The following is a 26,685-nucleotide window of genomic DNA, read 5'->3' as shown; positions in this document are numbered from 1 at the left end:
GTTTTCAAAATGTTAAGTATATAGTGCTTAAACGAATCAAAAATAGTATTTAATGTGTGTTTTATGAAATTTTATTATATGTTGTATCCCATGCAAGCCATTAAACATGTGTTATTGTTGCGAAATAAACACGTTATTGGTTCTGTTATTGGAATGTAACACGTATTATTTATTGCATTTCCTTTTATTGTAAATTTTAAAGGAATATAATGCACTATGAGACTTAATGTCAACATTATTTTCAGCAGTTTTTTTTAAGTTTTTAAATTTTCGCACAATGTTTTGGTGTGACGAGTAAATGTATGTGTGATAAACAGCTGATAATGAGTGATTGATATTATTTATGTATGAAGTATTGATCGCTTACTCATAATTTAAATACTTCTCATAAATATGTAAAGGTGTTGATGTTGTTATCAAGTACATGTACATAAATGTGTCCGCATGGGCGATTGGCCATCTGAAACTGTTGCAAATAAAACTTGAATCTTGAATCATTAGCCTTGATTTTAAGCCCAAACTATATTATTAATTTGCTAACAATGGCAATGACTAATCCAGCTCCTATGTATGTATATATGCGTTCATCGTAACAGCTTCATCCGGTCTTGAGATCTTAATCCAGGTATCCATATTTAGTTATGTTGACATTGACTTTAAAGTAACATTACTACTCAGAATCAACGAAAATTTCGTACAATATTTCGTAAAATAAAGCTAAACAATTAAAAATCATTGTTCGTTATGACAATTGCCGAAATTTCAACACCAGATGTGATCTGGTAAAATAGATGTTTGTGGATACAAAATGCTCGTTTTTATTATGGTTTTAACATGGTACCATTTTAGTGTTCGTGTGTCGTATGAATAGATATATTCGCAGGAAATTAGCATGGAATTTATTGTGGTCACAAATAAATAAAAACGAGCATTTTGTATCTACAAAAATCTATGTAATCATACCACATCTAGCGTTGAAATTGTGGCAATTGCTATAAGGAACACTGATTGTTAAGGTATAAACTTTATTTTACGAAATACTTTACGAAATTTTCGTTGATATTGAGCGTTATAGAGACTTTAATCAGATCGATCCAATACGCAATCTCTGGACATAAGGAATATATGTATCAAATTTCATTACAATTGCATTACAATTCATTTCTCTCAAGCCATATCTGAGGAACTAGCTTACCAAAAATACTATACTCTGCCTATGCTGCATATATGAACATGCCCTTAATTTTAACAAATTTCAAAATATAGTAACCCACCGTGGCCTTTGTGGTCATTTCAAAATGAAGACTACAAGATCTAACTTTGAGTGAAAACCCTTAAGCCTTTCACAAACCTTCCTATATAGTGCATATGTAAATTGATAATTGCAAGTTGTCCATTATTCTGAAAAAAATCAAAATAGACTTACAAAAATTGGCTAATGAGATAATTTCAGTATGGGAAATACATGTTTATGTTCGAATGAAATCACTCTAGCCATTTCTGAGACACTCGTCCGGACGCCCAAAAGTACGCCTACGCTGACGCCAATGCGAGTAGAATAGATTGCATTTTTGTCCTGAAAATCAAGCTAAATATCAGATTCGTTATCATTTTTTTTCTATACATAATTAAATATCACGTTCGTACAAAATAGTTATAAGTTATGTCCAAAATACGTTTCTGTTTACGTTTATACATGTATTCTACACTGTGCATTTGCTGTTATAACAAACGCCTTGTCACTGACTGTGGTGTCGAATGTCTTCTGAAATTATTGCTGGCAGAAAGAAGAACTATGACCATAGGAAGCTGCTGTCACTCTAATTGGCCTACGTAAATATATCGCGTTGAATGGATTCCCTTAACAAATAATGCTCTGTACGAGATAATCACAATGGGCAAATAGAGAAACGGCAAAATTTAAGCAATGGAGGAAACCCACTTTGTTTATTTTAGTTGGTCATGTCTCCTTTCTATAGATATGGTATGCATGCCCACCTTGGTTTGATTCGGACTCGAACATATTAGTCTCTGTAAGCCAGATCTAACGCTTCTCAATAGTGACGTAAATCTCCTCGTTAGGGTGCGTTATGAGACCGTGGACCGGCTTGATATTCAAGCCGGGCACCAGTCGCAGCCGGAAGTGACGAATGAGGGCCCCCACGAGGGTGGTCGCCTCGGCATAGGCGAACTTCTGGCCGGGACAGGAGCGCTTCCCCGCAAAACCGAACGGGATGAAGGCGAGGGCGCCTCTCTTCTTGGTTTTGTCAGGACTGAACCTCTCAGGATCAAACCTTAAGTAGATAGGAAGCCAGATGTTAACAATATTAATTATTTGGAGTATGCTATAAAAACGATTTATGAACAATACTTAACAGGAAGTGTGTTTTATTATTCAAAACTTACATGTTGAGAAGCGTTTACAAAACGGTTCGCGTCAATCTTGGGAATCTAATTATGACGGACGGAGGTAAAACCTATCGTCTACTATGGTGAAACGTTAGTAAGGAACTTATTAGAAAACCTTCCATGCTGGACAAAATTATACTTTAGAAAGGCTTTTTAAATTTGACATAACATCGAAAGCCAGATCTAAGACCTATAGGAGCTGTCTCTTTTTCGCAATTTAAAAAAAGAATGTTTCCTACCGTAACCCAAATTCGACGACACCTAAATTCGACGATGTTCCATTTTTATCGATTTAAATTTAAATGGATGATTATTGTCTTGGAATCATTTCAAAGTATTACAGCCGAGTTAAAAAATATTATTTTGTTCTATATAAGTTCTTTCATTATTTGCTAAATATTGCTTTATGTAACCGGTATATCGTCGAATTTGGGTCACACCGGGATACTATAATTATGCGTCGAAGAAGTATCCGTATATATAAATCTTAAAGATCACACTAAATATCTCAACTATATCAATACATGAAAGTGCTAAATAAAACCAGTTATAAAAGCTCGTCGATACTTGCAACAATTTTTCGTTAAACACATGGGATGCGTTTTCATGAAATTGATAACTTACTCTTCAGGGTGGGGAAACACCTTCTCGTTTAGGCATGCCACGCCTATCGCATGAATCACTGGCGTCTGGAGAGATAGAAAGCTAACATAACGCATCACAAACCTGTATTCGCAATTCACATTATATCTATAAAAAAATGCAAACTGCCTTGAACTTTGGTCGTATGAAAATTCGCAAATAAATAAAATAAATTAATGTCCATTCCAATTTAATTACAATTAATAACCTAGTTGATCTGGGCCAGGTTCGTTTTGACTTCGTGCAAAATTCGTGTTAAAAGTTTTCTTTAACTTCCAAATTTCAGCTTTAAGTTGAGTTTATGTCATCATGTCAACTGTATGGTAGAACAGTATACCGGTCATATTCCAACTTTCAACGTATCATGTCTGTAAAAGCATTATTGTTTCTTAAGACTTTATTAGCAAGAATATTAATCCCTGAAACTACAACATCAAGATGTAGTCTCTTTAGCTTTAAAAGTGTATGCATGTATTTCCTTTTACTACATGTCATGAATTCATTACCCTTAATATCGGCCTTACTCATGGGGACAAACTTAGTTATAAAGTTTTATATAGCAAAATAACATCTGATATTTTCATCTGAACACTCATCTGAAGTTCAGGAAATTCCGCTCGGGTTAAAGCTGGCATACTTGAAGCTCAAAATTTTAATTGTTACAATTTGCAACATATTTCTACACTTGACATATGTCTACGTGCGGCAAAGGGGGGGGATTAGTCATTATTATGACAAGCCGTAGCTCCATCCCTATTTGTTGTACAGTGGTCACATGAGTTTTGTAAACAATCCAACGGCTCATCGCACATTTAAGGAGTCAACAGCTAGTGGGCTCCTACACGCGTATATAGATATGTAGTTAAAGCTGAAACCCTTGTTGTCAATAATAAAAGACATGTCCACACACAACCAGCTACATCACAAATATATGCGTGTAGATGGATATGGTGATTAAACTATGAGGTATTGTTCTAAGATTTATATGATACATTTATATTCAATGTCGAACTTTTTTTAAATATAGACTTTACAAGCCGCAACGATTAAACGTTGCGAAGTAGTCCTGCTCAAACTGGTTGCCAGTATTCATTTTCTTCCTGATATTAGTTTTACATATGAAGATAAAAATCACACTTGCACGATTTCATATAATGAAGACAAATGCTGCAAGATAGAATGTTATAAGTTAAAAAGTGTAAGAGAACGAATGCGGACAGGTTAGGGACGAATGATCAGACAGACGGGTTATTTCGTGTTATGTCCTTTTAACATAAGCATAAGTACCCATATATTGAATTTGTTATGTTGTATATTTTTTTGTTATCAGAAATTATAGAACTTCTTAAAGGAAATATGATCTGACAGTTTCTTTTTAGTACAAATAAAGTAATATCTGCCTTAGGCGCTTCCTGATTACCAGCTCTGGCCTCTCTGCTACATACGTTTTTGGGGATCACATATCCGTTGATGGTGACGTCGTCGTCCATAAATCTCCCCGCCAAGGTAACCACGATAGCGCAGCGTAACGTCTCATCCAACACCTGCCTTACGTACCTGTTCACAATAACTTCACACGTACAGTGCGGGTTTGTATATAACGCCATCCCAATTTAATATGCGCAACAAATAGTGGTTTAAAAAAGAAAAAAAAGGTCAATATACGATTACACAAAAATACAAATGTGCGTATCACCTATATTCAACCACGTGCATACCCTCTACAGACCGTTTAGCATTCTCAATATAAGGCATCTGTATGTGACTGCTTTCCAATAGCTTCATAAATTCTCGAGTTTTTGAGCGAGAAACTTGCTTTCCTATGTTCCTGATACGTAAAATAGTTTGAACTCAATTCTTGCGTTATTTGTTTGTAGAAAAAATGTATTTCTTGTAAATATTGAATTTCACCATTTGAGGATTTCCATGATAATTAATGCATAAATTATTCGCGGAAACCAGACATAACGAAAGTTACTCGCCCTTCAAAAAGTTCTGAAATGTTAAGAGACTTTTGAAAAGCTTCGTGACGTTTGAAACGCTCAGTAACGATTTTGACTAATACTACATAGCGTACTACAGTTACACTTCGTAACGACCTTGATCCTATAGGTAACGTACTGAACTGATAAGTAATCATAGTACTGCTACGTAACGGCAGTTAAGCTAAGCACAATGTACTGAAAAGTTGCGTACATATATGAGTCGTGTTCTGAGAAAACTGGGCTTAATGCATGTACGTAGAGTGTCGTCCCAGATTAGCCTGTCCGCACAGGCTATTCAGGGAGACACTTTCCGCTTTTATGTTATTTTTAGTTTCATGGAAGTCACACCTCACCGAAAATCAAGTTTAGGCAGAAAGTGTCGTCCCTGATTAGCATGTGTGGACTGCACAGGCTAATTTGGGACGACACTTTACGCATATGCATTATGCCCAGTTTTCTCAGAACGCGACTCATATGAGCGCTACGTAACAACAGCCCTGTATACTCGACGAACTTGAATGCTACATAACCTACGTAAATCAACGATACGGAAGTGATGCTTTAGGGGACGAACTAGAACACTTCGTAAACAAATTAACGTTGCGCAAATACAGTAACGCTGTACGTAACGAGTTACGTTTCATGTAACAATACGTTATATGCAGTGTACTGAAAAGGCACTTAACAACAGTAAAGTAACGTAACGATAGTAACGCGATGTACTAGACATCTTGATAACTTAAGTAACACTTAGTAACGCTTATGTCGCTACGAGGCGTCAGAGAAACGCGCTAGGTTATTAACTGAAATGCTAGGTAACTCAAGTAAGACTACGTAACGCTAGATAAACGCTGGTTACAGAGATAAACTGAATTAATTAATTAACATTTAAGTTACAATACGTAACGCTACAAAAGCTTTGTGGCTATAGAAACGCTACGTAACGATTATAACGCTATACACAACGTACTGGAACTCCCCAACGTTGGTGTGGTCCACTTCGCCCTGGTCTCCAAGCACACCCCGTATCTCCGCGTACACTCTCTCCTGTACATCCGGGTACTGGGCCAGGTAGTACAGCGTCCATGACAACACTGCAAGAGGAAACACGGGTAGGCTTACTTCGAAGTGTTCCAGAATTTGTATAAAACACTTATTTCGGAATAAAGCACCAAGCCGACCTATGACGACATTTTCAAATTCACATATTATATCAAAGATGTTTATCTGCATTTAAATTCACTTGTAGTAAAGTGACCCAACGTCGTTTGCACATATGGATTATATAGGTTTTTCGTAGATCCGTTGAGAGCAGGAGCCGGCATCCCATTTTAAATGCAATTTGTGATTCGATCTTAAGATTTCCTCATAGCTAAGAATTCCTTCAATTTTGATATTAAACAATAGCTGTGGATGCTAAAGATGAATGTTTAAATAAGCGTGTAAACTGACTGGTTAAGTTAATATCGGAAAGCAAAATTTTAGCTTAACTTTATACAAAATTACAGAAGCCATTAGCCGAAGGCAACTTCGTTGTGGTAAATGTGCTGATTTCGCATTTATTTACTTGTTAATTCCAACATTTACATAATATTTCACGCAAACACTATGTTAACCTATACCTGACCGGGAGGTCACGGGTTCGATGGGAGCGTTCTTTTAAACTCCCCCAGAGACACCAAGTACTTTCTAGGCCCAGGAAACGGACTCGAGAGCGTTTCGAATAAGCCTTAGGCTTTCTATGCAATCGTGCTAAAATAAATAGGTTTAAACTAAACAAAGAGCTTACAATTTCCGGCGGTGTGGAAGCCCCCGATGGTGTACACGAGCGCATCACAGAACTGTACCTCTTCGTCCTCTGTATACTCCATGAGCACGTCTAAAAATAGCTCCTCGCCCGCGCGTGGGGGGTTCCGCTTCCGGTCGCGAAATATCTGCAGCAACACCGAGGATAACTCCTGTTTGCCTGACAAATACGGAAAAAAAACGCCATGAAGGGGTAAACAGTTGGAATCTGTATTCCAGAAACATCTTTAGTCATTTCTTTAATAATTTCACTTAAGTTCAAAATTACAATGTTTTGTATTTCTTTACTTATTAAGGACACACATGCTTTTTGGGATTCCTAAAATAACATTGGCACAATGATGTTATTTAAATGTATATCTTGATGCCAAACTATTGCAATAAGTAATGAAACAGTTAAGACAATTTCTCAATTTAAGGATAAGAATAAAATTAAACTTAAAATGCTTCTGGAATACGACCACTGGAGACTACGAATGTGTATCGCCATTTAATATTTCCTTACGCCTCACTCTTCAAGTATAGCATACGCCCGAAATTCGACTGTCTCGGCATTCAGTGTTGCATTTATAAACTTCTGGCAACTATACAAAATCGACGAGAATGTAATAAACATGTATGTTCTGCTTTATATAAGTCGATCAAGAAAATTTGAATTTAAATAAAATTGGAGCGATGTTGGGCATAACTGTAACACAACCCGATGATTCAAGTATAAAGGGAGATAACCACTCCACGGCAACTCACCTTCTTGAAGTTGCCTCTCTTGTTCATTCGGATCAGTAGAATTCACCAACTTCTCATTCCATATCTGAAAATGAGCGGTTTAACACAAATAAGATGCGAAAATATCGACGTAATTAAACTATTAATCAATCATAATAGTTATTCGTTGATCTTCTTGTAAATGTTTTTAAATGAACCACATGCATTCACATGTTGTGCATTAAGGATTACTGTTTGTCAATTCTTTAACAATCAGAAAACAATTCCCTTCTTGAATTGAGAAAGATCACGCAAAACGTATATATTTCATGAAATGTATTTTGTATAGATTGTCACACATAATATAAAAGATTATAAAAATTATTTAGGTTTGAACGTGTTCCATGTCACACAGAGTATAACATAATAAATGTGTATACGTATTTTTTAATGTTCATCTCAATATTGATCATCCACCGAAAGGCCCCTGGCACATTTACTAATGTTTGTTTGATGTAATCCTTTGTCGTATATTTCTGGGTTAGGGCTACAAGAATTACACTTCTAATACGTTCTCTCAAGATTCATTATTTCTATATAACCCGAATGTCAAGTGCTGTTAGAGGTAAACACGTGTTAAATCCTACCGTTTCATATATTTTCCGGAACTGGCTAATTTGTTGGTCGGTACTCATTGCCTTTCCAAACAGCGACGAGAGCACAGACCGCAGTGCAAAAACCGTCATGTGAGAGCACACGGGCACGTGCTCACCGGGCGAATATGACGTCCACTTCCTCACGATGTCGTCTGCTGCCTATGTACAAACGAGCATGGCGCGTTATTATAATTATAAGCTCGAAAAGTATTTCATTTTGAATCGATCGACGGATTTTTTATTCCGTTAGAATAGCCTCTAAGCCACCAAGTAATGGCGTGTGCTGAGTGCGGATGCAATTGCACAGAGGATAGTTGTCAATCAATAACAACAACAACACAGCGGCAAATACTTATGAATAAAGAAAAAGACAGAGAAAATCTGTTTACCTCCTGGAACGGTTCTATGTATTTTCGGATGGAGCCGTGCGTAAACACCCTGTCGTAGACCTTACGTCGGCTCTTGCCGTCGTCACCGTTAGCGTACTCGAGACTTCGCGCCCCAAGCAGCGGCATAAACAAGTCGAACATTTCGACTGAAGCAAACAGTTTTATTTTTATCCTGCCTCTGTTGAAAACATTGACCTAATAAAGCAGGGTCGAATAAACTAGTTGATCTCCGACAGTACCTCGCGTGACCACGATATAACCGGAAGTACGTATTCCTACGTGCCTTATATTTGACCTTTTACAAAATGTACATGCGAAGTTCCTGCGAAATGTTTTGTAAAGTAATAAATGTGTTTTAAGCAAACATATGGCAATGAAGTAATCAATTTCGCCTATAAATTTATTTGCTTATAACCTTCAATATACGGTGTTTCTTAATATAATTAGAAATGTTACACTCCACTAATACACATTTATCTTCGGTCGTCTGCAATTTATTTTGTTTTTCAATGAAATATCATTAAATCGAACAAAATAAAAGTATGTTAAAGACATAATTTATAATGAAGCAGGATAAATCGAATACATGGAAAGTGCCGAGATGGAGAAAGTTTATCCGGTTCGGCCCGAAACAAAAAAAGGTCTCGCATTTTATTTTATTTTTCTACGCCACACCGGATAAACTTTCTCCATCTCCGCATTAACCATGTATACTCTATATATTGACCCGCTACACACATTGGGAAAATGTTTACGTACTCGGGATGTACTTTTTCGGTAGCAGCTTAAAACTATTGAAAAAAAACACGTCTGCATCGAAAAAAGAGTCAGTTAAGAGTTAAAATAGTTCAGTTTCACATACGGCATCAAAGTTGGTGTACTCGCAACTGCTTAAATCCAGCAGCGGTATAAACTGGTCAAAAATCCTCTGGAGTGAGTAAATACTTCGGGCACATATTTGTCATTCATAATTCTACATCAGGCTCATATGCCGAGCATTGCATACTACGTCGAACACATTGTTGAATCTGCGTTTTGGTTTAGTTTCTAAATTTATAAACGTATTCAATCTTAATATTCATCTTAAATGAACACGTCTTTGTATTTTACAAATTGAAATTGCCTACTGCGAACATTGTTAATTCCTTCAATGATTTGAATAACGAAAAAAAAAGTGTTCAACATAAAAAAAACACTAAATAAATTTATGTTTATAAAAATATTCTTTGTTCGCAATTTGCATCTATGTTTATGACCTACTCCTCGACTCACAAGGTCGGTTGAAGGCGGTCGTGTGCTGCCTGAAGAGCGTCTCCTCACAGATGCTCACCATGCGCGTGCGGCCCCACCAGAACGAGGCTATCGGGCCGAACTGCGCGTGCAGTTGCACGAGGAACTGGTGGAGGCTCCCAGCCTTGGATATGTCTCCGTGGTTACCCTCCCTTAGAAAAACAATGATGCAGGTATCATTTGCGCTCGTACATCTTTAGATCATACAATACAGATATGAAATGTTTGAACTTTAAAAGTGCCGATTCAACAGATAAAGAACACATTTATTGATGTTTAACCCATTTATGCCTAGCGTCTAGAAAAAAGGCCTTGGCAAACAGCGAAGACCCAGATGAGACGCCGCATGATGCGGCGTCTCATCTGGGTCTGCGCTGTTTGCTTAAAGGAATTTTGGTAACAAATATTCTAAATATAGAAATAAATATACTAGACATCCCTAATTTTGGAAATAAATTGATCGAATTTAGAAGGATGGGAGAGTCCACTAGGCATAAATGGGTTAAGTATTCCTAAACATCCTAAAAGAAGCCCTGGACCCGAGCACGGCATATCAAAGTATAACGACCTGACGATAAGCGTATATTCAACCCGAATGGAAACCACATATTATGTGTCATAAAAAATAATCACTAGGTTATATATGGTGTTGAACGACCTGATAAAAATCGCTTTACTTACATATACAGTTTCATCAAATTCATGTCATACATCAATGACATTATGCGCGGCAATGAAATATCACATGAACGGACATAAAGTATGCTTAAATTAACAATGAAATTCGTTTTATGCACCAGAACACTCTAGTTTATCAACACTTATAAAGTTGGTCGGACAATGCTAAAACTCGCCCATATATATAAATTAAGTATTTTTATAGAATCTTTTGACCTCTGAATAATGAAAAAGAAGAAATCAAAACGGTGGTACTTGATTTGATGTCCGATTCATTTACACCCGACACATTGTTGATAGTGCGCTTTTTTTACCGAAAATACAGATGACAAACCTTAACAGTGATACACTTACTATTTAGCAGGCCATGAAAACGCACCCGTCTACAAACTTATAACAACCAGCGCAATGGTTGGAACAACTGTGTATGATATATCACACCGGAATCATATTTCCCCCATCGACTTTCTGTCGTACCCATTTTAAACATTTAATAATTAACTACTATTTCTAAGAAAAGAGTCAAGTCCAACATTACAGCTGTATTGCTTGCTGTAATAATCTCGATATGATTCAGTTGAAATACACAACACCCCATCTGCCAAAACATACTTCTGAGAGCTCGGCTGCATGCCAGGAATAGCTGTTGATGTTTTTTTTTGCTCTGTAAAATCAAAATACACGACGTATAAATCAGGCACATGCTGATCAGTCTTTAAAAAAGTTGAAGACTATATTACGGTTTGCAAAAAAACAACAACATTAAAACAACGCATGTTTATAACAATACAAATGGTTATCAAAATCAAATTAAAACTGCACCTTTACATAGTAGTCACGAATACCCCCACCGACGATTCATTTAGTATATGGAGCAAGTTGTTCTAATGAAACATTTGACGATGGAGCGTTGTCAGTTTGAACCCCATGGGTCTTATTGTTACATTGTTTAAAAAAACAACAACAATATAATGGTACATACCAAATGTTAAACTTCTTGGCCTTTAAAACTCATTTTAAAGATATTGTAAGTCGGCATACGGACAACCTAAGCAGATTTTAATCATTTAATTAGGAATATAATTATTGCACATGCACAACTCCATATCATAAGTCATAATGTATGAAAGTTTAAATGTTGCGCGTTGAAAGACAGACAGACGTCCGTTGTGAATCCAGTATTCCCCATGTACATCGTGACGGAGTATAATTACGAACATGCGTACACTGCCTCATGTTTAATTATATGATCGTTTAAAGAACATAGATTTAAAAAGTTAATGAAAAATACCAAATAATGATGTAGCATGTTCAACTGACTTAATATAAAAAAATGTGTTGCCTGTACTAAAAATATACATTATAGTCGAACATCAAACTACCAAAAATGAGGCTTACCGATGATCGTAGAAACAAAAACAGCAACAGCCCAACGACCGCCACCAACACCGCTGCTTCGATGGCAACCATCGCGAAAATGTTTACTGCAAAAATCAAATAAAGACTTAAATTTTAATAAAGACTTGCATTTACGATTAAAAATCCTCAATGCAATTAAGTTGAACACGGTCTTGTGTTGCTTATACTGAGATATACAAAGTAAGCATAGTGTGTCGTTATCTGCTATACGATGTAGCACGGCTATATTTATGCACGGTCTAAATTATGGCCTTGTCGGTCAAGTCAGTTTACCCGTAAGACTGCGGACGTATTAGATACATTAAAATCTGGCATAAATTAATATGCGATCAGTATGACAGGGATGGTTAGTTCGTGATATTGCGCACATTGACGAATGCAATTGGTTACGTCTTAATTAATTTCAAGTCTATTGTTTTTGTGTTCTACCGTTTTGTTGTTTATTGTTTATCAATTAAACTGTTCTGTTTATGTTGTGTGTGTTTTTTTAAGATATGTTTAAATCAAAACCGCTTAGATCTAGTGTATGCACTCATTACACAACACATACTTTTTCAAGACTCTATTCCAACGATAAATATGCATTGTATATACAAAGCAATTTTTAAGGTAATCAGTACAAATCAAATCGTTAATACAAATAAATTGAACAAATAAATCATAGAAAAGCAGACACACGGGTTTACATTGTATTTACGTTTTTAATATTCAGAACGCCTTTGAATAATTGGAATCGGAATATTTTGATCCAAGAAAAACGAACTGAAATTAAAAAGGCTGCGTATGCTGATGTATTTAATTAATATGTGATCCTTGACTGTTGTCCATGTGATGCATGCAAAACGTTCCCCATATGCTTACATGTATTCGCGTTTTGACTAACAACTTCTGGTGTATGCGCCGTGCGTGACACTTGACAAAGCTGTTAATATTTTATGACACATGCACAGAAAGTCAACATTATCTTCAAATTGCCACCCGTAAACAATGTTTTCCCTGCGATATATACTTTTCTTTAACAATGAGCAAATAGAAATGGTTCAATCATTGAACTATCTCGGCATTGTACTATCAAGTGGTGGGTCATTTATACAAACTACTCAAACTTTTTCCAATAAAGGCTTAAAGGCTATGGGGTCGCTTTTTGCAATCACCAAAGACATGCATGGTCCTGTTAAAATAATGTTAAATTTGTTCGATTCTTATGTTACTTCAATTCTGTGTTATGCGTTTGAGGTTATGGGGTTTGTAAATGCTGATGATATTGAAAGAGTTCATAGAAGATTTTTTAAACGAATACTTGGTGTCAAAATGAGTACCCCTAATTCAGCTGTGTACGGGGAACTAGGGCGATACCCATTATATATAAATCGATATGTACGAATTATTAAATATTTTATAAAATTGTATTCTGTTAAACAAACTAATTGTATATTATATAGTACACTATGTTATATGAGAAATGGTGCTGAAAATATAATACGATGTAACAATTGGATTACCAAAGTACGGGATTTGCTACAAAACAGCTGAAAGACAGAGGTACTTCTTATGATAGCATTTTCAGGTGACAGATTTCGAAAAAAATCTAAATTTATTTTTCTTCTGTTGAAAGGCCTGATAACCTGATCAATCATCAAAAAGAGTAATCAATTATATATTCAGGTTGGGGTTATATCACATGTTCATAATTTGATGTTTTTGCTTGTCTTTTTCGATAAAACTGTGTAAATGGAATAATTTCAGATCACTAATATACGTCTCAGTAATGTATCTGTTAAAATATTGTTAAGCACTGTTTAACATTTATAATGGATAAACAACAAAATTACATGAAATACTTTAAATGGTATTTGTATTTGTATTTGTGCCAAGTACAAAATAACAAATTTGTGAGATTTGGTATTGCAAATAGTCATTATGTGCTGACAATTTAGCTAATAATTCCACTACCCATGACGTGATGTTTTCTGTTATAATAATGATTTCAATCTGATATAAGCTTTCAGCAAGCATATTTTACAAAACATTTCACAATTCTTTAAAAAAGTTAAAATGCATAATACGATAGGTTTGTGGTGTTGTGGATAACTTTTTGGACCAAAACTTTGAATAAACTAATATCTCTGTATAATGGTATATGATACATGTAATGACATTTTTTCTTCAACGTTGCAGAAAATACGCTGTGTTGGAGTATTTATTACGTTATTGATTTCATTAATTGTGTCTGATATTTTGAACAATAGTGCAGCATGTTTTTATTTCAGAAATATCTTGTTGCTATTACAGTTTGTTTATATTTTCCAATTGTTATCCCCACGCTTTTCGGAGAAAAAGTGGGGATATTGTATTGATCTCCGTCTTCCGTCCGTCCGTTCGTCCGTCCGTCCTGGCCACCTGCTCCTCCTACACTATTAGCACTAGAACCTTGAAACATACACAAAGGTAGCTATGAGCATATGTGCGAACTATTTGGAATTTTGATCTGACCCCTGGGTCCCCTTTAAGGTCAGCTTTCAGGTTTCGAAATTTACGACCGCGATTCGAAAAAGGCTCATACCTACTGTGTCCCTTCAGATATTGCTTTCATATTTGGTATTCATGTGTATCTAGACAACACTTTCCCATGCGAATACATTTTTTGTACCCCTGTAACCTTGACCTTGAACTTGAGGTCAGCGTTCAGGTTTCGAAATCTGCGACCGCGATTCGAAAAAGGCTCATGACTACTGTGTCCCTTCAGATATTGCTTTCATATTTGGTATGCATGTGTATCTGGACAAGACTTTTCCATGCGCATAAAATTTTTGACCCCTGTGACCTTGACTAGAACTTGAGGTCAGCTTTCAGGTTTCGAAATCTGCAACTACAATTCGAAAAAGGCTCATACCTACTGTGTTTCAGATATTGCTTTCAAATTTGGTATGCACGTGTATCTAAACAACACCTTTTCATGCGCATTAAATTTGTATACCCTCGGTATGATGCATATAGCATTTGAACTGTCTGTCTGTCCGTCAGTCCGTCCGTCCGAAAACTTTAACATTGGCCATAATTTTTGCAATACTGAAGATAGCAACTTGATATTTAGCATGCATGTGTATCTCAAGAAACTGCATATTTTGAGTGGTTAAAGGTCAAGGTCATCCTTCAAGGTCAAAGGTAAAAAAACAATTCCAAGGGAAGTAATAAGCTTGAAAGAGAGATAATTATCAGTACCTGCCAAATGATAAAAAATAAGATAAATCAAAGTGGCGCAGGATCGGGCATTGTGTTTCTGACAAACACATCTCTTGTTGAGCTTGGGGTCCGTGTTCAGGTTTCGTAACCTGCGACCGCGATTAAAAAAAAGCTGATAACGTCTGTGTCCCTTCAGATATTGCTTTCATATTTGGTGCGCATGTGTATACGGACAAGACCTTTCCATGCGCATAAAAGATTTGAACCCTGTGACCTTGACCTTTAACTTAGGGTCCGTGTTTAAATTTCGAAAACTATTATGTGGTTATCTCCGCCGTCTGTTCGTCCGTTCGTCCGTCCTGGCCACTATCTCCTCCTACACTATTAGCACTTGAACCTTGAAACTTACACACATGGTAGCTATGAGCATATGTGCGACAGTGCACTATTTGGCATTTTGATCTGACCCCTGTGTCAAAAGTTATGTGGGTTGGGGTGGGCCGAGTTAGAGATTTTCATTGCTTTACATTAACTTCTTCATTTCTACACCGATTTACTTCAAATTGATACTTATCATCTCTTATGACAATATGGTCGATCTCAACTATGCATGGCCCCATTACCAACCCTGGGGCGCCCCTGGGTCAAACATACGGAGTGGGGATACGCGTCGGCCTCTGCCGCGCCGTTTTTAGATAATATTGATTTCAAAGTATTTGAATCAATTAGATTTGAATTTGATTTTGAAATCAATAACTATAAATATATAAATATAAGTTTTGTATTTGTATATAATGATCACATAATTCATGAGCAAACACATTTCAATCTTGTGTATAGTGGTCCTTTTATTTATAAGTTTTCATGGAAAAATGCTAAATTATATTTGATATGCACACAAAATGGTGTTTCATGTGTATTATGTGATGTTAACACATATTGACTAAAGTGAAAGATGTTTTAATTTGCAGTGCTAATATTGCAAATTTTGTAAGTTTCTTAAAAACGAAGGCAAGCAACGAAAACAATCATAAGTATTGTGTTTGCACAATTTATGTCTATAACAAAACATGCTGTAAAATTATTATCAATGCTTTATTGTGATATTATAATTAAAAATAATATTAAATTTACATATGTGTTTTTATTTTGGTTTGGCTATTTAAATTATAAAAAAAATCAATGTATAATTGAAACACATGCATTTTTAGCTCACCTGAGCACAACATGCTCATGTCGAGCTTTTGCGATTGCCTTTTGTCTGTTTTGCGTCGTCCGTTGTGCGTTGTCAACATTTACTTGTTACCACTCTATATGCCACATTTATTGTCCATTCTTCATAAAACTTGGAGAGAACACATGCCCTAGTGATATTTTAGCCGAGTTCGAAAATGGTTCCGTTGGTTGAACAACGTGTCTACCAGGGGGCGTGGCAGTTTTCCTTATATGGCTATAGTAAAACCTTGTAAACACTCTAAAAGCCATATTAATTGGCCAATCTTTATGAAACTTGATTAGAATATGTGCCCCGATCATATCTTGGCCGAGATTGAAAATGGTTCTGGTTGGATAAAATAAAATGGCTGCCAGGGGGGGGGGGGGGCATTTTTTTTGTAATATGGCTATAGTAAAACCTTGTTAATTCCCTAGTTGTCACACGTATTTTCCAATCTTCATGACATTTTGTCAGAATATTTGTTTTAATGATATCTTGGATGTGGTCGCAAATGGTTCGGGTCTGTTGAAAAACATTGCTGCCAAGCGGAAGGGGAATTTCTCCGTGTATGGCTTTGGTAAAACCGTGTTAACACTATAAACAAAAATTCTAACAATGTCTGGACTGATTTCAAAAATGGTTCCGTTTCGTTGAAAATTATTGCCGCCTAGGGATGGGGCATTTTCCTTGCATGGCTATAGTAAAACCTTGTTAACACTTTAGAAGTCACGCTCATAGTCCAATCTTTATGAAACTTAATCCGAACATTTGTTTTAATGGTAGCTAGGCTGAGTTTGAAAATGGTTATGGTTTGTTGAAAAACACTCTAGAAGTCACATTTTAGTGCAATCTGAATAAAACTTTGACAGAACACTTTATCTAAGACTTCTCAGTCGAGTTCGAATTTTTTTTTTTTGGGGGGGGTTGTTGAAAAACATGGCCTCCGGGTGGCAATGCAGTTTTCATTATATGGCTAATGTGAAAACGTATTCATGCTATATTGACCACATTTATTTGCAAATCTTCATGAAACTTTGGACAGAACATTTTTCCCAATGAAATCTCAGCTGAGATTGAAACTGGGTCACGTGACCTTGAAAACGAGTTCACTTGGTCAAATTAAAAACACATGTTGATACTCTAGTAGTCACTTTTTTGTTGCACCTTCATGTGTCAGCTCGTACTTTTTCAGAATAGTCTAGTTTTTGTGAGTCACAGGTGAGCTCCTTTAGGCCCATTGTTTAATTGTATTACCATGGAAACCGTATTTAAAACATTTTATAGAGGACCAAAATAAAATGTTTGTATGTGTCAAATAATTCTGTTTCTATTGGTGTTTAGTGTTCGTTTACTAGTGTGTGTCTAACAGTGTTTCCGTATGATATTTGCAAAATATAAGCCATTTTGTACTATGCCGTGTTATTATTATTTGTAAATATCTCGAATAATAACAATTATTGAAGCATATGTTTTCATTCTGTTTCTTAAACAAAGTTGAAATGAAATATACATAAACATGAAAATGATATTATTGAGCCATAATACCTACTATTCCAGTCACTGCCACATATTAAGCTAAGCATTTGTTATGAAGATTATTAACATAATCATTAATAAACGGTCTTTTGATTTGAAGAGGAGCGATATAAAACGAAACGGTGTGTTATGTCCCCAGACAGCGCTTTGTAAAGGCCTCACTACCTGTGTATAAGTTCTCAGTAGTTGGAGAGTTCCCAGTTTGAATCAAACAAAACTGCATATCCGAAATAGTTTAGTGTAAGTGTAAGTTGTCAAATAACATATCATCATATTTAAAATTATATTAAGTAGCGATTAATTTTACATTTTCATAATGTGTGTAATTGTGTCAAATCCGCAAAAAATGTTGTAAAGTTCCTACTGTCTGGGTGTAAGCCGTCCTCAGTGGTTGGTCTGTCCTCAGTGTGAAGTGTATCAAGCAACTGTTCCCCATTCGTCTGTGAAATTGTATGTTTTATCATTATTATGAAGACAACAAATCAATACCTGGATTGAATGGAAATGCTTTTTTATAATATTATGTGGATAGAACATTTGAAATTCACACAACGCTTGCATTATGATGTTCCCAGTCGTCTGCAAATCATGTGTGCGACTGCATGAGTGTGAGTTTGTATGCACAGGTATGGTGATCCTCAAGAATGCATACCAACATAGTGAGGACATCTTGAAGACCGAAACAAAAACCCGGCTTTTCCTACTGTTTTTCCATATTATATATGTACAAAACAACCTACGTTGATTGCATAAAAGTTGCAAAGTCTCCAATTTTAATTGAAATCGTATGTATTCCATATACACAAATCCGCAAATAATGACACAACAAGTGACATTAAAAGTGTGTACATTCCCCCAAGGTTGTTTTAGAAATATCATGTTTCGTTTGTAAGAATTATCCTCATAAGCTTAGATATGATCCAAGTTTTACATGGCTTAAGACCGGATCGATGTACCGGAAGAATAATCTTGACCGATGTTTATGTTGAAATTCGGGCAAGTGTTCGTTTCTATCAAAAGGTTAAGGAGAAAATATGTATTCACGATACGTTATCTCAAATACGGGAAATAACAACCGACACTGGACAGTACCGTTTAGAAAAAGTTACTACGTTTCAGTCAGTCATTTCAAGATTTCGCATTCGGTCGGATTTAATTTTGACAACAAGATGCGTCAGTTACAAGTTTGTTTACTAGTTATGAATGCTGTTCAAGTCGAATGTACCTACCTATGTAATTTTAAGTGAATACCTTGTATAATTGATATGCTCTGAACAAACTTTATAAACTTACATTATAAATATTGATGCACGAATCAAAGTTCATGTGCAGTACACACTCCTCCAATGAGATCTAAATACTCGTATCTTGAGTTTCCGGTTGAAACATCTTGAAGTATAAAAAAGACAAAGGGCAATATCCTACAAACTGGAGCAAGACTTGGTTCGTGTAAAACTAAACCATATACGTTGAAGATGTGCAGCTTTCAAGTGCGCACGTAATGAGAATTTTCGTTAAATTAATAAGATCAATTAGAATATTCACAAAGCAAGTTCGGTTTCATTTCACATTTTAAGTAAACGTTTTAAAAAAGCAATTCAATTAAAATACAGTATCAGACAGATATGCAGAAAAACACAGATTTGTGCTTATACTAGTAAAGTTTTTTCTGGTTTTTCGAATGATCATAAGGCAAATGAGGGACTGTTTTATCTAGCACTTACGAAAATAAACTAATTTGTGAATAATTCAAAAGATTAAAACGTTGCAGGTTCTACGTCAAACTGTTTTCAGTTGTAAAATTGGGTATCTCGATTGTATTTAAAAGTGGAAAAATAACACTATTACCAGTATGCGTTACAGTCTAATCGTAGAGATTAACAGTGAATTGGGTTCGATGTGCCACCGACACATATACTCGTATAGCCATCACACCCGGGCGACTAGTTTGCTTGTTACAAAGACAACTTTTTATTTTCAGGTATACAGGTCAATTATTAAGGTCACATGGGATTTTGTATCCACATGGTATCTAGGATACGATTCGATCTTAGATCATTCAATTCGGTAGTCACCCGGAAGAGAGGAATAGATAAAAAACATCGACTTCAAAGTAAAAACAAGCGAAATGTCAAGGCCACTGGGTTTGAGAGCTAATTCCACCGGATACAATTTCGTTCCGTTTCCGGAGGCTATTAAGAGAATGCCCTAAATTCTCTCAAATAAGTACCGTGACTTCTAGTTGTCGGGAGGAAAATAGAAGCCAATTAATTTTTCAATCAACCATTTAGAGGCAATTGTCACAACGTCTTATTAAATGACTACAAGTCGGGCTGGCCAGACATCTGATGTTACACATGCATATTTTGACAACGGACCCGACACGTTGGAAGAAACCACAATTACGCAAACATATTATTGCATTAATTTTTAAATTGCAACATAAAATGCCATTAACATTCCGTTTTTATGATTTACAATTACCCATGAATAATAATTAATTTTGCGTATAAAATCAATGCAACTGAATGATAACGTCAGTGTGCTGGTGGGATAGTATACTAGCATTCAACGTATTGTCATGTCACTTACCACAATATGCATCTTACTGATTTATTGTATTCTGTTTCATAAACGATAAGGTTTACCAAGGCTATAAAATCCGCTGTTTATAAGACTTGTTTATTTTGAATAGAAAATGCATCTTTATACGTACGTACATAATATAATAAAATGTTGTGTATTTCACTAAGTCAATTTATAATGATTTCCATGCGAGATTATTTTGAAAGTATAGTACCCTTACAATCATGACGTAACCGCGCAACAAAAGACAAGTTTAAGCCTTCATCTTGATACTTTGCTTCGAGCTCTTCTTTAGCATCCTCAACATCCGCGCAGACATTTGATTGGAACCAGCATAGCCGATTCGAATTCCCGCCGTTATAACCAACCACGTGATGATAACCGAGCCACGTGGTTCAATAATTTTCCCGTTATTTAAACTTTTATTTCATTCAGGTAATTTATTCTTTATAATAAACCTAAACTTAAACATTATTTTCAAAATATAAAAGAACAAGAGCTGTCACCATAGGATGACATATGCCCCCTTTAAACGCTTTGATAGAAGTTATGAGCATTTTTTAAAAACCTAAACGCAGATTTCGAAACCTAAACGCGGACCCTAAGTTCAAGGTCAAGGTCACATGGGTTAAAATTTTATGCGTATGGAAAGGCCTTGTCCATATACACATGCATATCAAATATGAAGGTTATATATCAAGCGACATAGAAGTTACGAGCATTTTTCGAATGCTAAACGCAGATTTCGAAACCTAAACGCGGACCCTAAGTTAAAGGTCAAGGTCACATGGGTCAACATTTGTGTGCGTATGGAAAGGCCTTGTCCATATACACATGCATACCAAAAATGAAGGTTATATCTCAAGGGACATAGACGTTATGAGCATTTTTCGAAACCTAAACGCAGATTTCGAAACCAAAACGCGGACCCTAAGTTCAACGTCAAGGTCACAGGGGTCAAAATTTTTCTGCGTATGGAAACGCCTTGTCCATATACACATGCATACCAAATATGAAGGTTACATCTCAAGGGACATAGAAGTTATGAGCATTTTTCGAAACCTAAACGCAAAGTCTGACGGACAGACGGACGGACAGTTCGATCAACATATGCCCTCCTTCGGGGGCATAAAAAGATACCACTTTTCGTAATAAAATACTTTAACAATAGAACTGGAAGAGTTTTCTTGTGATGACAGAGATTGTGGAACGCCAACTATGCGTCAATATTCATTAGAATACTGTTTGTTAAAACTAAAAACATACACATTTATTTTCAATAAAGAACGTAACAGATTAACCGATAAGTCAACATTATTTATTAAATAATTTTATTGCAATTAAAGAATGTTAAATAAGAAACAAGATGGCTTGAAATGAATAAGGTCGCTCACCTGAGAAACAAAAAAACTGACCTGTTCTGTGCAGCCCAAGATGTCATTATAAGAAATTTCTGACCAACTTTCATGAAGAGTGAACAATAAATGTAACTTTTAGAGTTCTAACAAAGGTTATTACTGTAGCTTTACATAACGAGATAAATTTTCCACTCCCTTACGGCCACATTTTTTCAACAAACCGGAACAATTTACTAACACATCCAAAATATCATTAGAACAAATGTTCTGACCAAGTTTCATGAAGATTGGACTATAAATGCGACTTTTAGAATTTTAATACGTTTTTATTATAGCCATATTAGAAAAAATGACCCGTCCCCTGGGACCCGTGTTTTTCAACAAACAGGAACCATTTTTGAACTTGTCCAAGATATCTTGGGGACAAATCTTCTGACCAAGTTTCATGATAATCAGAAATAAATGTGGCATCTCGAGTGCCAACAAGGTTTTACTATAGCCATATAAGGAAAAATAATCCGCCCCCCTGGTGCCCGTGTTTTTCAACCAACCTGAACCATTTTTGAGCTTGTCCAAGTTATCTTTGGGACAAATCTTCTGACCAAGTTTCACGATGATCAGAAATAAATGTGGCATATAGAGTGTTAAGGTTTTACTATGGCAACATGAGGGAAAATGCCCCCCCCCCCCCCCGGCGGCCATGTTTTTCAACCAACCGGAACCATTTTCAATTTTATCAAAGATACCATTGGGACGAATCTTCTGACCAAGTTGCATGAAGATCGGACAATAAATGTGGCCTCTAGAGGGATAACGAGGTTTTACTACAGCCATACATAGCCATAAACGGATAAATGCCCTGTCCCCTGGCGGCCATGTTTTTCAAGCAACCGAAACCATTTTCGTATCCGGCCAAGATTTCATGGGGAAAAATCTTCTGACAAAGTTTCATGATGATCGGACAATTAATGTGGCCTAAAGAGTGTTAACGGGTTTTACTACAGCCATAGAGGAAAACTACCTCGCCCCCTGGCGACCATGTTTTTCAACCATTTTCGAACTCTTCCTCGATATCATTGGTACAAATCTTCTGGCAAAATTTCACAAAGACCGAACAATAAATGTGGCCTCTACAGTTTTAACTAGGTTTTACTTAAGCCATATATATATATAGCCATATTTGGAAAAATGCCCCGACCCTTTACGGCCATGTTTTTCAAGCAACCGTTATATATTTTCGATCTCGTCTAAGATATCATCAAGACGAATCTTCTGGCCAAATTTCATGAAGATCGGACAAGTAATGTGGCCTTTGAAGTGTTAACAAGGCAAATGTTGACGACGCACAGCGCACGAAAGGCGATCACAAAAGCTCACCATGAGCACATTGTGCTCAGGCGAGGTAAAAAACAGCTGCAATTAATATTATTGAAACAATTACCGATGCAGTCAGATTTAAATTCATCAAATGTGAGTATATGTGTTTTACTCGTGCTGTAAAGGTATGTCGCGGTTGCCCATCTCAAATTTTCACAGGTCTCTTGCATGCAACAGCGCACAAACCCGCACACACAACGTTTTGCAACGTAAGCATAACATAGGATACCCAATCTAAACAAGTTTCATAATAATCCGGCAAAACTTCGACTTCTAGTGTACCCTATGCTTCACTACAACCATACAAGGGAAAATGCCATGACCCCTGGTGGCCGTGTTTTTCAATGAATCGGAACCATGGCTTACATATGTTAAGTACAATTATCTAAGCAAGTTTCATGATTGGGTAAACCATGCGACTTTAAGAGAGTTCACACAGTTTTACATAAATCCAAATAAATTAAAGCCCCCTACCGGTAGCGGCCATGTTTTTAACCAAGCCATTTCCAATAATTGTTTAAGTAAGTTCCATGAAGATTGGAAGGTTGAAAACGTCCGAACCAAATTTATTGCGATACCCATGTTCACATGCTGGTTTGTAAAGTTTCATCCCTGTGACAGCGAAACATACCGAGTTACAAGCAACACAAGTTAAAGAATGTCGTTATATAAGGGCAATTACTTTAGTTAAGTCCCAAAAACAATCCGATACAAAATATGCAGGTGCCCAGGTTCATGTACTCTAACATATGTTAGTTAAGTTTCATCCCTCTAGCAGCAATAATTCTAGAGTTACTAGCGACGCAGATATTAAAACCGACGTAACAATGAAAGGACGTACGGCTATTGGCAAAACACTATCCCCACTCTCACATGAAACTGGGGTGTACATGCACACATGAAAATCCGAAAGAAACTAAAGAAACATTTTGTATCAAGCTTACGCCTATATATGCATATAGCTATTATTATTTACAAGTCCGTGGTATTCATATCATTGATTTCAAGTCATTTCATATTGTAAGCTCTATCTTTATGTATATTCATGCACGCTGTGATATTAATCATTGGTCTATTTAAAGTGTTTTAGTGCTTACTATAGCCAACAGTGACAGAAAACGTAAGTATTGTAGAAAACATGTAAAGTGTATTTAAGTGACTTCAGAACATAGGTTTAAATGTTTGAAGATTACATATTCCTAAAGAATGCTATCAGACAAAAAATGTACAGCTGTCTTAAGACAGCATTTTAACTGTCAATTATGCAGAACATAATATTCAAAACATAAAACATGGACAAAAGCTATACAATATTATTGAAATAATGCTTGTAATATTGTACTCATTACCCAATTACATCAATGTAAACTATTGAAAGTCAGAGTAGTCATTGACACGATAAGATGTTTAAATGGAAGTCGAGGAATAACCCAACTACAAGATCGTTTTTCGCAGTATTTACATGGATATAAAAGTGAACACTTTGCACTCTAATGATCAATCTTGTTTTAAGGGTTTTCTTAACATAAATTTATTGAAGTTTAAAAGCGTTATCTTGAAGTGCCCCTATCCGATCTTGGACATCACTTTCCCACAACATGCCTAGTGTGTACAAAGCCCAATAGGCTATTCTAGTTTTAAAGGACAATAAGTTACGGTAAAGATTCACAGTGACATAACGGGATGCTGCATCCTGCTCATTTTTGCTTTCATTGCTGCCCTTGCCAAACACAAAGTAATCTTTTTTTCTTTTAATTAATTTGTTTTATTTGAACGTGCAAAATGCAATCCATAAAAACCAAAATTGATCTGAAAATTATTCATAAGATATCCTAGCTGAACATTTTCTTCAGAAAAATAAACCTTTTGATTACAGAATTCTTGTTGTTTTTAATTAATATTTTTTAAGATTTTGTGAAGAAGATTTTGTCAAGAAAAAGCAGCTGAAGGTAATTCAAATATCTTAACAACTTTAAGGTACGTTAAGGTATAGCTATTGGTTACATTTTTTTTTTTGGGGGGGGGGGGGCAGACAATGCTCCTGGCTAAGAAATTCCTTGGATTCGACAAATCCTTTTCATCAAAACTCTGTAACATTTATATCCAAGATCTTTCCCTGGAGGCTGCCACTACATATTGGTGAGGGGGATGGCACAATGGGCCGTGGTAATGTGAGTCTCTGCCTCACCATAGGTGTGAAAGGTTGCACTGCACTCACTACAGGCAAATAACTCCAGCTGGGTAGCCACTTGTGATGTAGCTTCTACAATTGCTTCGGCATCAGTCAACTGATCCGTTATCTCCATGGTAACCAAATTACTATCCATTGCAACGCCTTCATCTGGGACAACCAGTCGGGTATCTCCAGAAAGAATCTGTCCTGAAGATTCTGTGATCAAGACATTCTGTTCACCAGGCAGGAACGGGACCTGGGTTGCAGCAATGACAGGAATGCCCATTGGCCTGACACCGCCAACCTCCACCATCGAGGCTTCAGACACAGTTATGATTCCCTGTCTGCTGGGGTAGATCACCACCATCCCAGACTGCTGTGTGGCCTCTGTGGGTGGCTTCTGCACCTGGGAACATTTCCTCATGTGGAACTTCAAAGAGGATGCAGTGGAGAAGATCTTGTTGCAGTAGAAACATGTGTGTTTTCTCACGTTTGTGTGGATGGTCATGTGGTTCTTCAACAGGTTCATGAACTTGAATCCCTTCATACAGTAGCCACACTTGAACGGGCGCTCTGCCGAGTGCATGAAAGTCTTGTGCTTCTTGAGCATGCTGCGGAAACCAAATGACTTGAGGCACTGGTCACATTGATACGGCCGATTCCCTGGAGTCGAAATAATACACATAAAAGTATAAGTATCGTTCAGAAATTTTTTTTGACAAACGGTGACAACATGCGTTTAAAAGCCAAAATTATGCAAACTGTTCAAAAAGGTGGATTCATTTAGTTTGCATATCTTATCTTCTTAAAAATTGCCTTAATAATTAAAATGTAAAAAATATATAAAAAGGAAATCCATTGTGTAGGCGTTGTTTAATTGCTTGATAGATGGGATTTATAGAGCCTTTAAAATAAAAGAAAGTCAGTTCACAATAACTTGTAACATCATAAATACCTGTATGCTTATTTAGATGATCTTCGTAGTTAGTTTTCACCCTGAAGCCTTTGCCACAGAATACACAGTGGTAGCGGTACTGCCGCTCATTCTCAGGTTTATGTGTCTCCAGGTGATCCTCAAACGAGGCCTTTGTGGAAATCTTCTTATTACAGTGCGTACAGGTGTACTTGGCAGAGTTGTGCAGCTTTAAGTGACGGGACAGGGTCCATTTGCTTCTGAAATGTTTGTTGCAGATCTCACAGTTCAGCTCCCCATCGTCAACATGCTTGGCCTCGTTGTGGGACTTGAGAGTCTGATAATTGACAAACACCATGTTGCA

The 26,685-nt window shown here is 36.4% G+C and overlaps 2 protein-coding genes across 2 annotated transcripts; both read right to left on the bottom strand.

Annotated features, from left to right (window-relative positions):
- Positions 1 to 1,677: 1,677 nt before the first annotated feature.
- LOC127854515 (cytochrome P450 20A1-like) lies at positions 1,678 to 18,378 on the bottom strand. The gene is made up of 12 exons (XM_052389580.1): positions 18,279 to 18,378; positions 11,959 to 12,180; positions 11,173 to 11,224; positions 9,865 to 10,034; positions 8,593 to 8,738; positions 8,195 to 8,362; positions 7,590 to 7,653; positions 6,826 to 7,002; positions 6,007 to 6,130; positions 4,497 to 4,608; positions 3,034 to 3,098; positions 1,678 to 2,294 (listed from the first exon to the last, which is right to left on the bottom strand). The coding sequence occupies exons 1-12, from the start codon at positions 18,376 to 18,378 to the stop codon at positions 2,045 to 2,047; spliced, it is 1,650 nt and encodes a 549-aa protein (XP_052245540.1). The 3' UTR covers positions 1,678 to 2,044.
- A 3,424-nt stretch (positions 18,379 to 21,802) lies between these two features.
- LOC127855659 (gastrula zinc finger protein XlCGF26.1-like) lies at positions 21,803 to 26,682 on the bottom strand. The gene is made up of 2 exons (XM_052391400.1): positions 26,364 to 26,682; positions 21,803 to 26,071 (listed from the first exon to the last, which is right to left on the bottom strand). The coding sequence occupies exons 1-2, from the start codon at positions 26,677 to 26,679 to the stop codon at positions 25,365 to 25,367; spliced, it is 1,023 nt and encodes a 340-aa protein (XP_052247360.1). The 5' UTR covers positions 26,680 to 26,682; the 3' UTR covers positions 21,803 to 25,364.
- Between the last annotated feature and the right edge of the window lie 3 nt (positions 26,683 to 26,685).

Source organism: Dreissena polymorpha, chromosome 13 (assembly GCF_020536995.1).
Source record: "Dreissena polymorpha isolate Duluth1 chromosome 13, UMN_Dpol_1.0, whole genome shotgun sequence".
NCBI classification, from domain to species: domain Eukaryota; kingdom Metazoa; phylum Mollusca; class Bivalvia; order Myida; family Dreissenidae; genus Dreissena; species Dreissena polymorpha.
The sequence above is the reverse complement of the archived record's forward strand: the minus strand, read 5'-3'. Positions and strand labels throughout refer to the sequence as shown.

What these genes read in the sequence shown, in the direction of transcription:
- LOC127854515 (XM_052389580.1), bottom strand. Translation starts at nt 18,378, where the DNA reads ATGATAAAACATACAATTTCACAGACGAATGGGGAACAGTTGCTTGAT. An exon ending in GATATGTGATCCCCAAAAAC is followed by an intron (nt 3,099 to 4,496) that starts GTATGTAGCAGA and finishes CTATCTCTCCAG; the next exon opens with ACGCCAGTGATTCATGCGAT. An exon ending in GTGTTTCCCCACCCTGAAGA is followed by an intron (nt 2,295 to 3,033) that starts GTAAGTTATCAA and finishes TATCTACTTAAG; the next exon opens with GTTTGATCCTGAGAGGTTCA.
- LOC127855659 (XM_052391400.1), bottom strand. Translation starts at nt 26,679, where the DNA reads ATGGTGTTTGTCAATTATCAGACTCTCAAGTCCCACAACGAGGCCAAG. An exon ending in TCATCTAAATAAGCATACAG is followed by an intron (nt 26,072 to 26,363) that starts GTATTTATGATG and finishes TTTCGACTCCAG; the next exon opens with GGAATCGGCCGTATCAATGT.